Genomic DNA, 15,047 nt, shown 5'->3' with positions numbered 1-15,047 from the left:
ACTTAATTCATTAACTTGATTATGATCTGTGATTTAGAGGCCCATCCTTAATCAAGTCTGTAAATCAGGTTTCCAGGATTAAGACATAAGCATAATTCTTCTGGCACTAAGTAAATGCATGTGTTTGCATGGCTTTAACGTGACTGTCGGTTATGGCACTATGTGTATGTTGGCATAAGCCCTACTCGTTGGATGAAACGTATATATGATGTGACAGACTCCTTTAATCCTTCACGCCATGATGTAATGGTGTGACAATGTGACATTCTGACCTACATGCTGCCTCGGTTGGAGCCGTTGCATTCTCTGTCTGTCTGTCTGTCTGTCTGTCTGTCTGTCTGTCTGTCTGTCTGTCTGTCTGTCTGTCTGTCTGTCTGTCTGTCTGTCTGTCTGTCTGTCTGTCTGTCTGTCTGTCTGTCTGTCTGTCTGTCTGTCTGTCTGTCTGTCTGTCTGTCTGTCTGTCTGTCTGTCTGTCTGTCTGTCTGTCTGTCTGTCTGTCTGTCTGTCTGTCTGTCTGTCTGTCTGTCTGTCTGTCTGTGGTCTGGATAGAGAGCCCTGGCTTTCAGAAAACAGAGCATTTCCCCATCGTGAACATCACATCATAACCACCCCTTTACTTAGCAGCACCAACTATTTGTGTATGGAAATATAGATGAAACAGGATTTGATAGGGAACTGATGATGATTTGTTATGGGGGTATCACAGTGCTCATCGGTGCCACCAAAGCAGATGCTTCACAACAGGGGTCACCAGCCTGTCTTTAATGTAGGCCATGAATATGGATACACTCCTCTAGCAGCACAAATCTATTTTCAAGAGACTGTTTGCACTTTCGAAGGTTTCGTGTTGACAGACCGAGAGGAGAGAAGAAGTGAGAGAATGGCGCTATCAAATGAGAGTGGAGGAGGGATTCAGTGTTTGTTCTTTTCATACGAAGGAACCAACACAAAGACTTGGCTTTCACTCATTCGCCCCACCTGCAGTGAGATGTTGAATACATTACCAAGTATCAACCAGATAACAACACAAATTGCATTTCCTCGAATAACTGTCCCTTAGCTCAGCACAGAAATCATCTTCACTAATTATGTAGCTAATGCATGTCAATTATATTCCACCAGATCATTTAATTCCTTTCCCCCCAAAATAAAAGTAAAAATCTTAATTGGACAGAACCTTTTGTTAACCGATAATGCATACACATAGGATGCTTGTGGTTAGTAAGGTGTTGTGTGAGGATAATGTCTTTCATCATCATTAGCTTCAGAATGAGTCATGGGAAATGGAAGACCCATTTAAAACAAATCCCGTTCCACACCTGCGTGGGAGGATTAGTAGACCACTCCCCTTCCTTCCATCCGGAGTGCCCGGAGAAGCACTGCCAGAGGGGATCCACCTCACTGCCAGAGGGGATCCACCGCAGTGCCAGAGAGGCTTTTAAGGATCTGCATGGCAAGATTTTGGAAGGCTGTGTGCTTTTATTAGTAGGCTCCATCCTCCGTCTACTACAGTTTGCTCATATTGAGCATTTTAGAGATCTGAATTTGTGTTATGTCTGTGGAGCTGAGTCTGTTTAGAATCCTCAGTGCTCGTGGGAGATGCTGCTTGCTTTATTTTCCCCCGTTTCCTAGTCTCGTCCCAATAAATGGGTTTAGTCGTTAAAGGAAGCTGCTGACTTCAAGTTGTTTCAGCTGCCGACGCATTTCTGTCTCCAACTCCAGTCGATAAAATGTCAAACACTATCTGATTGATCGAGCTCGGGGGTTGTTTCAGGGCTTGGGGTGGAACACATTTGCTTATTTCCTTCTTTCCCGCCTCTCTACTTAATCAATCATCTTTGTTGGTTTAGACATTCCTCTAGTGCTTTGTCTTAACCCTCCCTCCCTCCCTCCCTCCCTCCCTCCCTCTCCTCTCTTTCTCTTTCTCTCTCTCTCTCTCTCTCTCTCTCTCTCTCTCTCTCTCTCTGTCTCTCTCTTTCTCTCTGTCTCCTCTTCTCTTGCTCTCCCTCTCCCTGTCGCTCATGCTCTCTCCTTCTCTTTCCCCCACTCTCTCTCCTCTCTCTCCTCTCGCTCTCTCTCCTTTATTCCTTAAATTCTCTCTCTCTAATCCACATTATTCTCTAAGTCTCCATCTCCAGACTGACCCCTGACCCCTGTCCTCTGTCCCTGCAGGTGAAGGATGTAGGATGATGGACTCCAGCCCTGACCGGAGGGCCACCCTTCCTGGGGGCCATGACCCAGTGGTGGAGAGGGAGCTCATGGCTTTGGGCTCGCGGCCCCCAGGGGACCAGGACCCAACACACCCCGGCAGGCAAGCTCTCTGCGGCGGGACCGATGGGGGGCCAGGGGCCCTAGTCAGACACCTGGGTGTGGAGCCCTTGATCCGGGCGTCACACGCTAACCTGGCTCGCACTAACCAACCCATGCTGGGGTCAGAGGAAAGTGTGTCTGTAGGAAGCGACTACTATGGAAGCATGTTCAGCCTCTACAGGGGAAGAACGTTTTCCATGCCTTTATAGGAACAACTTCTTCTTTTCACTGATTAGAAAAAGAGTGGCCTCCAAACCAATTTCCCAACTTTAACAGATACAACAAACACAAAATATTATATTACACATCATGATTTTCCAAGATCCATTTATTCCCAAAGATTTCCAATTTTCTATCGAATTTATAATGTATTTTAAATTTCCTTTTGTGTCCTTGCCTTTTAGCTTTTTACAAATCATCATTGCTTCCGATAGTATATTATTTCAGTTTTTTAAATCATACCTTCCTTTGACTTCATGCCATTACATTTTCCAGCTGTGTTCAGTTCTGTCTTGAGCTTGGTTCGAGTTTATTATGATATCAAAAAGTACCACTGAAGCCTTCGGTTTCCCTGGGTTTTTGCTGCATGCCATGTATATTGACCAAATTGGTTCCCGTGTTCTACTAGTATTACCGTCAGATAATCCTGGATATCTTCATAGCGTTGGTGTCACACGCATGAATGGACGTGTGAATCAAAGCTGATGTTTGTCTGCATGTCTTTGCGAGCTAGTTTCATCCCAACTAAACTGACTGTGTCCAGCTAACATGAGAGGTGTGTGTGTCAACGGGATGTGTGATTGTTTTCATAGTTGATGAATAGGGGTCTTTCCTGGTTATGTTGGAAGAGTTAGTATTAGATTAATTCATACAGCGCTCATATTATTTCTCTATGTGTCACTGCAACATGATAACATTGACCATTCATGGTCTGGTCTGGTCTGGGCAAAAGCCTGTGTGCTGCCATTCCAGTCACTCCCAGTAGGCCTTGGAGCTTGAATGACTTCTAACTGTTTTCTCCATTGGCCTGTACAGGGGGAACATACACTTGACAGGGATCATGAATTGGAAACATACAAATATACAATATGATCTATTTGGCTCCTACACATGTTGTGTTAGACCCATGCATTATCTACTATAGTGTATTGAGGTTTGTGTCCATATAAGTGAAGTGTTATCTGTGCTAAAATCACTTCATTTATGGCCATTCCATGTTCTGTTTATTTGTGAAAGGTACCTCTGTCCTGATGAGAAATCAACACTCAAATTATATTGACTATAAACAGTATTACTATTTCATAAAGCAGTAGACACACACACACACACACACACACACACACACACACACACACACACACACACACACACACACACACACACACACACACACACACACACACACACACACACACACACACACACACACACACACACATCCAATGGCTTTTCTTCCTCTTCCAAAAACCTGGGCCTCTCCTTGTCCCTTCTCTATACGTCTAACTTTCCATTTCCCTAAAACCCCCATCTTCCAGGATCCCATCTCCTTCTCTCCCCCAAACCCAAACAGGCCCATCCTTCAGTCCTGCCTCACCCCAGTCCAGTCAAACTGTATCCCAACCCACAACATCTCTCAGCTCCCATAAGAACAGTGTCATCCTACACAGTACCCAAGACCCTTCCCTAGGAGGAGCTGTGGTCAAAAACAAAAAACTCCCAGGGATGTTTTCAGGAGCCTCCTCCCATACTTCAAGCAGCGGCAGCAGTGGTGGCAAGACACCCAAACTGGCCCGCGCCGCACCCAAAATCTTTGACAAGATCAAGGAGTTTGAACAAAAGGTGAGTGAGGTGAGTGCGGGGGTCAGATCTGGGCGTTCTTTCGGCCGGGCGGCATCCTGCGATCTGGAGGGGGTCTCCAAAGAGGAGGGGACAAGCCAGCCGGATGCCGCGGCCTCGAGGCGCTCCACGTTCGGAAAGAAGAGGGCCTCGTCTCTGGAGGACAAACCAAGCTACCAGCAGAGGGTCCAGAGCTTCCAGAACAAGTTCACAGAGGAGCTGGCCAGGATCAAGAAGCTGGTGGGGAGGCCCAACCTGAAGAAGGCCTACTCCACCGAGCAGTTGCCCCAGATGGAGAGACAGTCCGTGGGCGAGCTGGAGCCTATTCCCCCTCAGGTGGTCAAGAAGCTGGAAGAGAGAGCGAAGGTCCTGGAGGAGAGAGGACTATTAGGGAAGAGCATTGAAGAGGGTGTTTCATCCCGAAAATCATCCCAATCCCATGAGAAGGGTCTGACAGATCAAAGGAATGTTCCTCAACGGGAGCAGCATGATTCAGCATCAGCGTCAGCTCAGCCGTCTGAGTCTAAAAGTGTGGGGAAAGGCTCTGTTTCCATGGAGACAGTACTGGTTAACCAGTTACCAGGACAACGATCACCCTCATCAAGAGTCACGCGGAAAAGCCCAACCAGGTAGGCTGAGATGATCCATTAACATTGTGTGTGTGTTTTTGTGTTGGTCGATTTGTGTGTACGCGTGTGTGTGCCTGTGTGCGTTGGTACACACTACTCTGACAGCTCAATAGTGATATATGTACACACACATTACAGATATAAATGACATAATTCCTTTCTATTCTATTTTCTGTGCCAACTTTACATAATGCATTTGACACAGGGAAGGTCTTTGGAGTTTTCCCACAGCGGTGAAGCCTCCACACACGGCCGAGGAACAACCACCTGTATCTCCAACATCCAAAGGGCCTTTGGCTGATAAAGAGCTGGAGCAGCCTCCACCCAGGATGGACCACCCCGGGTCTCCAACCCCTACCGCACAAAGAACACCGCCTACCTACCCCAAAGGGCCTTCCTCTCCTAAAGAGCTTGAGAAACCTCTACACCACCGCAGGCCTCCAAGCCCCATGTCTCCAAGCCCCAGGTCTCCAAGCCCCACCATGCAGGGAGGACCATCACCGACCAATGCCAAAGAGCCAGCCTCTGCATATCCCCCCAAGCCACCACGGCTGTCCCCCACCCCGATCTCCACCCCTTCCATCAGCCCTCTAACGAAGAGAAGGAAGGGAGAGCCGGGGAGGACATCTCCCTCGCTGAAGATGACCATTCCTACCATCCTGGTGGAGGACGAGCTCATGGAAATGGAAGAGGAGGAGGCCGGAGAGAAGAGAGAGAGAGAAAAGACGAGAAGAGCAGGGAAGAAGGAGGGCAGGGCTTCCAAGACTCAGAAGAAGGGAAAAGTCTTGGGAAAGTCTTGGGAAAGTCAGCCTATGTCTCCTGAGACAGGTAGGACACTGAATTGCAGGTATCCACTGGGCGACACATCAGCTAGACATTAATGTGCTACTGTCCTAAATAGATTAATACTGTATGTACAGTATAGAAGGAAAGTAATACAGCTCCTGCCTTTCTGTTGTAGGAGACGATTCAGATGACTCTTACATGTCGGCAGATGAGGGGCCAGCTGAGAAACCAGCGTTTGAGAGGCCCCTGGGAGACACCATCGCCACCTCTGGCTCTGAGGTCCTGCTCAAATGTGTCATCACTGGCAGCCCCCTCCCAATAGGTAGGTCATCTCCAGGTAGAGGTTAAGCAAAGCTCTGGGGTCAGCTTTTGCCTTTCCCAAACACATTTGGACCATGATGAGGTAATACAGTGATTTCTGAAAGTATTCAGACCTCTTGACTTTTTCCACATTTTGTTACACTACAGCCGTATTGGATTAAATCGTTTTTTCCACACAATACACACAATAACCCATAATGACAAAGCAAAAACTGGTTATCAGAAATTTTTGCAAATTTGTTAAAAATTGAAAATGAAAATATCACATTTACATTAGTGTTCAGACCCTTTACTCTGTACTTTGTTGAAGCCCCTTTGGCTGTGATTACAGCTTTGAGTCTTCTTGGGCCCCATATACACCCACCACTGCGACCTGTATGCTCTTGTTGGCTGGCCCTCGCTTCATATTCGTCGCCAAACCCACTGGCTCCAGGTCATCTATAAGTCTTTGCCCGGTAAAGCACCGCCTTATCTCAGCTCACTGTTCACCATAGCAGCACCCACCCGTAGCAAGCGCTCCAGCAGGTATATTTCACTGGTCACCCCCAAAGCCAACTATTTTTTGGGTCGCCTTTCCTTCCAGTTCTCTGCTGCCAATGACTGGAACGAATTGCAAAACTCACTGAAGCTGGAGACTCATATCTCGCTCACTAACTTTAAGCACCAGCTGTCAGAGCAGCTTACAGATCATTGCACTTTATCATAACCCATCTGTATATAGCCCACCCAACTACCTCATCCCCATATTGTTATTTTTTTTTGCTCCTTTGCACCCCAGTATCTCTACTTGCACATTCATCTTCTGCACATCTATCACTTCAGTGTTTAATTGCTAAATTGTAATTATTTCGGCACTATGGCCTATTTATTGCCTTACCTCCCTAATCTTATTTCATTTGCACACACTGTATATAGACTTTTCCATTGTGTTATTGACTGTACATTTAGTTTATCCCATGTGTAACTCTGTGTTGTTTGTGTAGCACTGCTTTGCTTTATCTTGGCCAGGTCGCAGTTGTAAATGAGAACTTGTTCTCAACTGGCCTACCTGGTTAAATAAAGGTGAAATAAAATATATTTTAAAAATGACGACACAAGCTTGGCACACCTGTATTTGGGGAGTTCCTCCATTTCTTCTCTGCAGATCCTCTCAAGCTCTATCAGTTTGGATGGGGAGCGTCACTGCACAGCTATTTTCAGGTCTCTCCAGGGATGTTCCATTTGGTTCAAGTCCAGGCTCTGGCTGAGCCACTCAACTCAATGACATTCAGAGACTTGTCCTGAAGCCACTCCTGCATTATCTTGGCTGTGTGTTTAGGGTCGCTGTCCTGTTGGAAGGTGAACCTTCGCCCCAGTCTGATGTTCTGAGCGCTCTGGAGCAGGTTTTTTATCAAGGATCTCTCTGTACTTTGCTCTGTTCATTTTCCCCTCTATCCTGACTAGTCTCTCTGTTCCTGCCCCTGAAAATCATTCCCACAGCATGTTGCTGCCACCACCATGCTTCACCGTACATGTAGGGATGGTGCCAGGTTTCCTCCAGACGTGATGCTTGGCATTCAGGCCAAAGAGTTCAATCTTGGTTTCATCAGACCAGAGAATCTTGTTTCTCATGGCCTGAGTGTCCTTTAGGTGGCTTTTTCCAAGCGGTAGCATTCACTCTACAGGGTAACACTGTGCAGAGATGGTTGTCCTTCTGTAAGGTTCTCCCATCTCCACAGAGGAACTCTGGAACTCTGCCAGAGTGACCATCGGGTTCTTGGTCCTGACCAAGGCCCTTCTCCCCCGATTGCTCAGTTTGGCCGGGCGGCCAGCTTGAGGAAGAGTCTTGGTGGTTCCAAACTTCTTCCATTTAAGAATAATGAAGGTCTCTGTGTTCTTGGGGACCTTCAAAGCTGGAGACATTGTTTGGTACCCTTCCCCAGATCTGTGCCTCGACACAATCCTGCCTTGGAGCTCCACAGACAACTCCTTTGACCTCATGGCTTGGTTTTAGCTCTGACATGCACTGTCAACTTATATAGACAGGTGTGTGCCTTTCCAAATCATGCCCAATCAATTGAATTTATCACAGGTGGACAATCAAGTTATAGAAACATCTCAATGATGATCAATGGAAACGGGATGCACCTGAGCTCATTTCCGAGTCTCATAGCAAACGGTCTGACTTATGTAAATAAGATATTTCTGTTTATTATTTTCTATATATTTGATCAAATGCTAAAAACCTCTTTTCACTTTGTCATTATGGGGTATTGTGTATAGATTGATGAGTTAACATTTTTTAGAATAAAAATAATTTTAGAATAAGGCTGTAATGTCAGAAAATCTGGACGAAGGGAAGGGGTCTGAATATTTCTTGCATGTCAAACTGACCTTGGATTGGTGCTTAGGGGCCACACATCATTCTGCATCTAGACACAGGGAATGGACTGTGATTAAGTTGTCTGAGCGTGGTCTAGGATGTGTCTTTGTGTGTGACCCCTTGGAATGCAGTGACTTGGAAGAAGAGTAACGTTCTGATAAGGAGCAGCCCGTCCCATGTGGTCAGGGCTGAGGGGGAGCAGCACTCCCTACTGATAACCCAGATGAGGTCTGGAGACGCTGGGACATACTGCGTCACCGCTGTCAACGCGGCCGGGAAAGCATCCTGCAACGCCACGCTCTACATCAAATCAGGTGAGCGGGGTTACAGACAGACACACTCACACAGGCATGAACACAGAAGGTCATACATTCTAGTTGATCAATTGACTAGGAATTAAAGGCACACCATTTGTTGTTGTTGTCTGGGATGCACACACACACACACACACACACACACACACACACACACACACACACACACACACACACACACACACACACACACACACACACACACACACACACACACAGACAGATGCATGCATGCACGCACACACACACACGCACACACACACACACACACACACACACACACACACACACACACACACACACACACACACACACACACACACACACACACACACACACACACACACACATGCACACAGACAGATGCATGCACGCACACACACACACACGCACACAGACAGATGCATGCACAAAAACACCACAAGTCCCCATCCTAATCCCCTGCCAGCTCTGCTCTGACATTTTGTCTTCATAACAACAAAGGGGCATCCCATCCCTAGCACAAGCTCCATTCACAGATAGTTGCCGTGGCAACTCATAATTTGTGAAAGGCATTTGGGTCCCCTGGTGTATTTCAAAACAAAAATTTGCCCTCCAGTCACTAAAGGTCCCCGGGTTTTCAGAGTTAGGCGGATGTTCAAAACTGGGGATTAGTCTTGGTCAACAGAATGAGTATTCCTCTTGGACATAAAACTTTAGTTTGTGTATTATTAGCTGAGATGTCTGTTGGTTCGGTCAATAGTCAATAGTTAGAATTGTGGTTATATAAAAAGATAAATCACACCACAGCTCTCAATGCAGACAAACAGTACCACTAATGCATCAAATCAAAATGCAACCACAGTCCTTTGCAGTCACTTGAGTAATGGCTGCAATAATATAATTATTACCTTAAACAGAAACACACAGATCTCTGTGACAATCCAATACACATACAATATGCTCATAAATGTCTCTCGCTCTCTTAGAGCCACTCCTTCCATATCTTTTGAGGAAGCCAAACTATTGAAACTTCCTTTGAATGTGCCACAAGCTCTTTATCCAGTCCTGTAACGTCTCTGCACAGTGTTACCCTGTAGAGTGAACACTACTGCTGTAGTTTTCTGGCACTAGCTCAGCGTCCAGGCCTGCTTGGCCATATTAGGCCAGTGGAGGCTACCACTAGGTATTTATAGCAGCCTCTTGTTCTCAATGGCAGTCTGTTGTAATGTCCCAGTGTGAGATTAATGTTACAATCACAGACCCTTTCTTTATCTGCCATGATTCGAGTCAGGGGAATTGCCAAACTCATGCACAACGAGATTATGAGTCATGTTGCTATGGTTCTGTGGGGTGGGTGAGGATTTTGGCACATCAAGTTGGGATTTATACGGTCGTGTATTAGAGGAGATTTAGGGTATTAAACGTCTGAATTTAACCCACGTACATCAAATGCTGAGTTTTTGCAACTGGAGTATATATCCACAATATGAGATGCTTTCCAAAAGTCTTTGGTGTTTATGAATCACATAAATACTGCAATATTGCAGTCTGACTTGATTTTATCAGTTTTTTTTTGTATCAAAGCCTTTAGGCTACAGGGAATGTGGGTTGATGTAATATTGCTGGAGGACAGAGAGAAGGAAGAAGATCATTTGGAGCTGAAGAAGAAGGAGGAAATTGAGAGGGAGAGGAGGATGAGATTGAATTGGTAGATTATTAGCAGCAGGCTAGGAAGTCTTGCTTCGTGCAGCATTTGTGTAAACGTTGGCAGCATTACAGGAATAAAGCTGGTGCTGGTTGTCTGTGCACAGGCTCGACTCAGACATGTAACTTCTGAGGTGAGTCCTCGATCTCCACATCTGAAACTTCTTAGGCATAGTTAGAAGAAATTGGAACATTTTAACATCAATGGGTTTTCACTTGTTTATTCATTCATTTCTAGTTCTAAGACCTCTAAACATCTGGAATGCCTGTATGTCCTTTGTTCTTTCTGCAGACGTCCTTGTTTAGCTTTAGTCTCTGTGATGTTGATCACTTTATCTCTTCATGTGTGTGGCCAAGCAATCGAAGCAAGCAGTTTCTATATATACTAAGCTACCCTGTTCTTTTTCCTAACAGGAGAGAAGCTTTTCATATTTTATCTATAGTTTTTGTCGATTGTTCTCGTTCTATTGTCAGAACATTGTCTATCTTGCCAGTGAAATTGAATTCTGGAGCCCATGGTTTTGTAAAGAGGTGGCTGCTACAATACTATGGTTCCTCTGTGGAGCTGAATGAACTGTGACTTGTGGAGAGGCTGGTGGTGGAGACAGTGAGGCTCCTGTGGCACTGGGCTAGTCTCACAGAATGATTAGGTCAGGGATTCAGGGATTAATCCATTATCTGTCCAGCGCTGGTCACTTCAAAGGGTCTCTCAGCAATGTATGTGTGTGTGTGTGTGTGTGTGTGTGTGTGTGTGTGTGTGGGTGTGTCTCCATCGCTCCAGCCAAATCTCCCATCTCTTCAAACACTCTTGTCACCATGGTGATACAAGTAGAGCAACACACAAGCAGAACAGGAGACAGTGGAGCACTCATAAGCTGCTTGTTGGGAAGCTAATTTTGAATATTCTAGCAATTCAGTTAATGTTTATTGCTACATTCTCTGAGCTTTATGCCTCACAAACACTATCAAGTTACAATGTGTCCATTTTGTTAACAACTTTGGCATATCGGGCTGGTCCATAAACGTCTTTGTGGAATTATTGTGAGTAATGTTTGATCTATATTACAAAATTCATGTTTATTACCCTGCATCGCTCTGTGTTGCATAGACAGGACAATGCGCTTGTTCTGTTCATTTTGATGCTGCCAAGGATCGTGCTCAACGGGGCACCATTTTTAGGGACCAGTGGAGGCTGGTGGGAGGAGCTATAGGAGAATGGGCACATTATAATGGCTGGAATGGAATTAATGCAGATGAGTCAAACGTGGTTTCCATATGTTTGATGTGTTTGATACAGTTCCATTACAACCATTACAATGAGCCTGTCCTCTGATAGCTCCTCCCACCGGCCTCCTCTGGTGGGGACACCCTTAAAATACATTCAAATGATACAGTATATGATAAACAAGTATTATGTTGTTACTCCAGAGCTGACCCAGGTGCATGGTGGGAAGCCGAGCAGCTTGCCCCTGGTGGAGGTCACGAGTCCCCTCCAATCAGACGAGGAGTACCTGAGCCCCCTGGAGGAGGTCATGGAGATTGGAGAACCACCCTCACGAGGGGTGGGACCACAGTCTAAATATGCCTTCTTCAAAGATCCTCCCTCCTTTCAGGTAAAGAAGATTCAGGGGGCATCTCAATAGTCTAAGGGTGATTGAGTATTCAATGTACCGGCTTTTAGACAGTCTTAGTCTTTTGGTTTGATAGGCAGCACTGAATGACCACGGGGTGACAGAGGGACAGGAGGTTACCATGTCTGTCAAAGTCAGAGGACAGCCTAAACCTATGGTGTACTGGTAAGAATACAGTATTCAGTGTGTTTCAGTACAGTTTGTCATGTCTTTCTCTCGTTTGCTTTTGCAAGAGCTCAGAATGTACATGTTTTTATCACCTAGGTTGAGGGGCAAAGTGACCCTAAAAACCAATGGCAGATTCATTTGCGTGAGACAGAGGACGGCACCAGTGAAATGATCATCACTTCAGCACAGAGATCTGATGCAGGACTCTACACCTGCAAGATCATCAACGAATACGGAACCAAGCAGAGCGAATGCAAACTAGAGGTCAAAGGTAAAGATCACTCCAAAATCCACAAGACCAGCGTCAGTGACTGACCATTAGGGTTGGTGCCAGCTGCATTTGAAAAAGCTCAAAATCAAATCAAAGTGTATTGTTATCGCAGGTGCAGCAAAATGCTTGTGTTTCTAGCTGCAACAGTAACAGATCTGTGTTGGTCTCTCCTCTGTCTTTTCCCCAGCCTCCCAGGCACAGGAAGCCCTGGCCATCATCAGAGAGGTGCGAGATGTGGCGGTGACGGCCGGAGAGTCGGCCATGTTTGAGTGTCACATGACCGGGCCTCTGGATGTGGAGGTAGACTGGCTGTCCAATGGGAAACTGGTTCAGCCAGCACTGCTCAACTGCAAGATGACCTTTAACGGGAAGAGGTGGGTAGGACTAGACCAAGGCTCTCCAACCCTGCTATGGCTCCAACCCTAATCTAGCGCACCTGATTCTAATAAGTAGCTGGTTGATAAGCTGCATCAGGTTTGTTACAATTGGGGTTGGAGTGAAACCCTACAGGAGGGTAGCTCTCCATGAGCAAGGTTGGAGTGAAACCCCACAGGAGGGTAGCTCTCCATGAACAGGGTTGGAGTGAAACCCTACAGGAGGGTAACTCTCCATGAACAGGGTTGTAGTGAAACCCTACAGGAGGGTAACTCTCTATGAACAGGGTTGGAGTGAAACCCTACAGGAGGGTACTTCTCCATGAGCAAGGTTGGAGTGAAACCCTACAGGAGGGTAGCTCTCCATGAACAGGGTTGGAGTGAAACCCTACAGGAAGGTAGCTTTCCATGAACAGGGTTGGAGTGAAACCCTACAGGAGGGTAGCTCTCCATGAACAGGGTTGGAGTGAAACCCTACAGGAGGGTAACTCTCTATGAACAGGGTTGGAGTGAAACCCTACAGGAGGGTAGCTCTCCATGAACAGGGTTGGAGTGAAACCCTACAGGAGGGTAGCTCTCCATGAACAGGGTTGGAGTGAAACCCTACAGGAAGGTAGCTCTCCATGAACAGGGTTGGAGTGAAACCCTACAGGAAGGTAGCTTTCCATGAACAGGGTTGGAGTGAAACCCTACAGGAAGGTAGCTCTCCATGAACAGGGTTGGAGTGAAACCCTACAGGAGGGTAGCTCTCCATGAACAGGGTTGGAGTGAAACCCTACAGGAGGGTAGCTCTCCATGAACAGGGTTGGAGTGAAACCCTACAGGAAGGTAGCTCTCCATGAACAGGGTTGGAGTGAAACCCTACAGGAGGGTAGCTCTCCATGAACAGGGTTGGAGTGAAAACCTACAGGAGGGTAATTCTCTATGAACAGGGTTGGAGTGAAAACCTACAGGAGGGTAACTCTCTATGAACAGGGTTGGAGTGAAAACCTACAGGAGGGTAACTCTCTATGAACAGGGTTGGAGTGAAACCCTACAGGAGGGTAGCTCTCCATGAACAGGGTTGGAGTGAAACCCTACAGGAGGGTAGCTCTCCATGAACAGGGTTGGAGTGAAACCCTACAGGAGGGTAGCTCTCCATGAACAGGGTTGGAGTGAAAACCTACAGGAGGGTAATTCTCTATGAACAGGGTTGGAGTGAAAACCTACAGGAGGGTAACTCTCTATGAACAGGGTTGGAGTGCCCTGGCCTAGACATTATGAAAGGGAAAGGTGCCTCAATGCTTTTAAGTGAATTCCTTCCCTTTCCCTTGATTGAATGGATGAGAGCGATAGAGGGTGTGCCTCCAATCTTTGAATTGATTTCCTTTCCATGCCCCTTTCTCCTTCATCCACTCGGATCTGAGAAGATTGGATGGTTTGTCAGAGCAATATGGGGGGGGCCTTCAAAATTCAATTTCTGACATAACAACGTTTCATCCGTAAGCAAACTGTGAATGGACATTCACTTTTTCTAATGAAAGAAACAGCCCACACAAGTGGATGTGAGGCAGTGTTAGCTCATGGAGCGTGTAATAAGGTCCAAGCAGCTGACAGAGGGGATTTCTGTTACAGGTGCCGGCTGCTGTTAAACTCAGTACATGAAGACGACAGTGGAACCTACACCTGCAAGCTGAGCACTGCCAAAGGTAAATGACAACTCCAGAAAGAAAACTTCCTTGCCAAATAATGGGTTTATACGACAGTAATGAATCGCTGCCGTTGTAAGTAATGTAATGATACAGCCACACTATTTGGCAAGAACCAAAAATGATGATCACACAATTTCAACCAATGAGTTAAAACCTCTTTTTTTAATCATTTGTAAATCACTTATTGTCTATAAACTACCATGAATGTAATTGCTGGTGGTTTTCCTTCCTGTTCCAGAGGAGTTGACCTCCAGTGCCCACCTAAAGGTCACTCCCTCCAGGGAGCCCCTGTTCACACGCAAGCTGGACATCCTGGAGGTCATAGAGGGTCGCACCGCCCGTTTTGATTGCAAGGTCAGCGGGTCACCACCTCCCATCGTTACCTGGAACCATTTCGGTAAGTATCTCTCTTTAGAAAGTACTGTATTTCCTATTGGTACAGAATGGACAGCAAATTGGTAATGTAGGCTAGTATGGCTCGTAATGTCTCTTTGTTACCCCATTGGTTGACTCTTTATGAATCTACCATATTGTGTTTATCTCCATCCAGAGAACCCGGTGGAGGAGAGTCAGAATGTGCGTCTCCTGCAGGAAGGAGGCCGTTACTCATTGGTCATCACCCACGTCAGCAGCGACACGGAGGGCTTCTACACAGCCGTCGCTAAGAA

At 46.3% G+C, this 15,047-nt stretch overlaps 1 protein-coding gene across 1 annotated transcript in view; it reads left to right on the top strand.

The window, feature by feature from the left end:
* Positions 1 to 15,047, top strand: part of LOC115129893 (striated muscle preferentially expressed protein kinase-like) — a 61,048-nt gene that overhangs the window by 19,698 nt on the left and 26,303 nt on the right. The window contains 13 exon segments of the mRNA XM_065023890.1: positions 2,173 to 2,311; positions 3,846 to 4,775; positions 4,981 to 5,603; positions 5,737 to 5,883; positions 8,376 to 8,558; positions 11,673 to 11,857; positions 11,952 to 12,040; positions 12,140 to 12,180; positions 12,183 to 12,314; positions 12,502 to 12,688; positions 14,303 to 14,376; positions 14,618 to 14,776; positions 14,930 to 15,047. The exon segment at positions 14,930 to 15,047 is cut by the window's right edge and continues 72 nt beyond it. Of these exon segments, the coding sequence (XP_064879962.1) occupies positions 2,173 to 2,311; positions 3,846 to 4,775; positions 4,981 to 5,603; positions 5,737 to 5,883; positions 8,376 to 8,558; positions 11,673 to 11,857; positions 11,952 to 12,040; positions 12,140 to 12,180; positions 12,183 to 12,314; positions 12,502 to 12,688; positions 14,303 to 14,376; positions 14,618 to 14,776; positions 14,930 to 15,047 (3,007 nt within the window).

Source organism: Oncorhynchus nerka, linkage group LG2, assembly GCF_034236695.1.
Source record: "Oncorhynchus nerka isolate Pitt River linkage group LG2, Oner_Uvic_2.0, whole genome shotgun sequence".
NCBI lineage: Eukaryota > Metazoa > Chordata > Actinopteri > Salmoniformes > Salmonidae > Oncorhynchus > Oncorhynchus nerka.
Note: the sequence above shows the minus strand (reverse complement) of the source record. Positions and strands in the feature narration are given on the sequence as shown.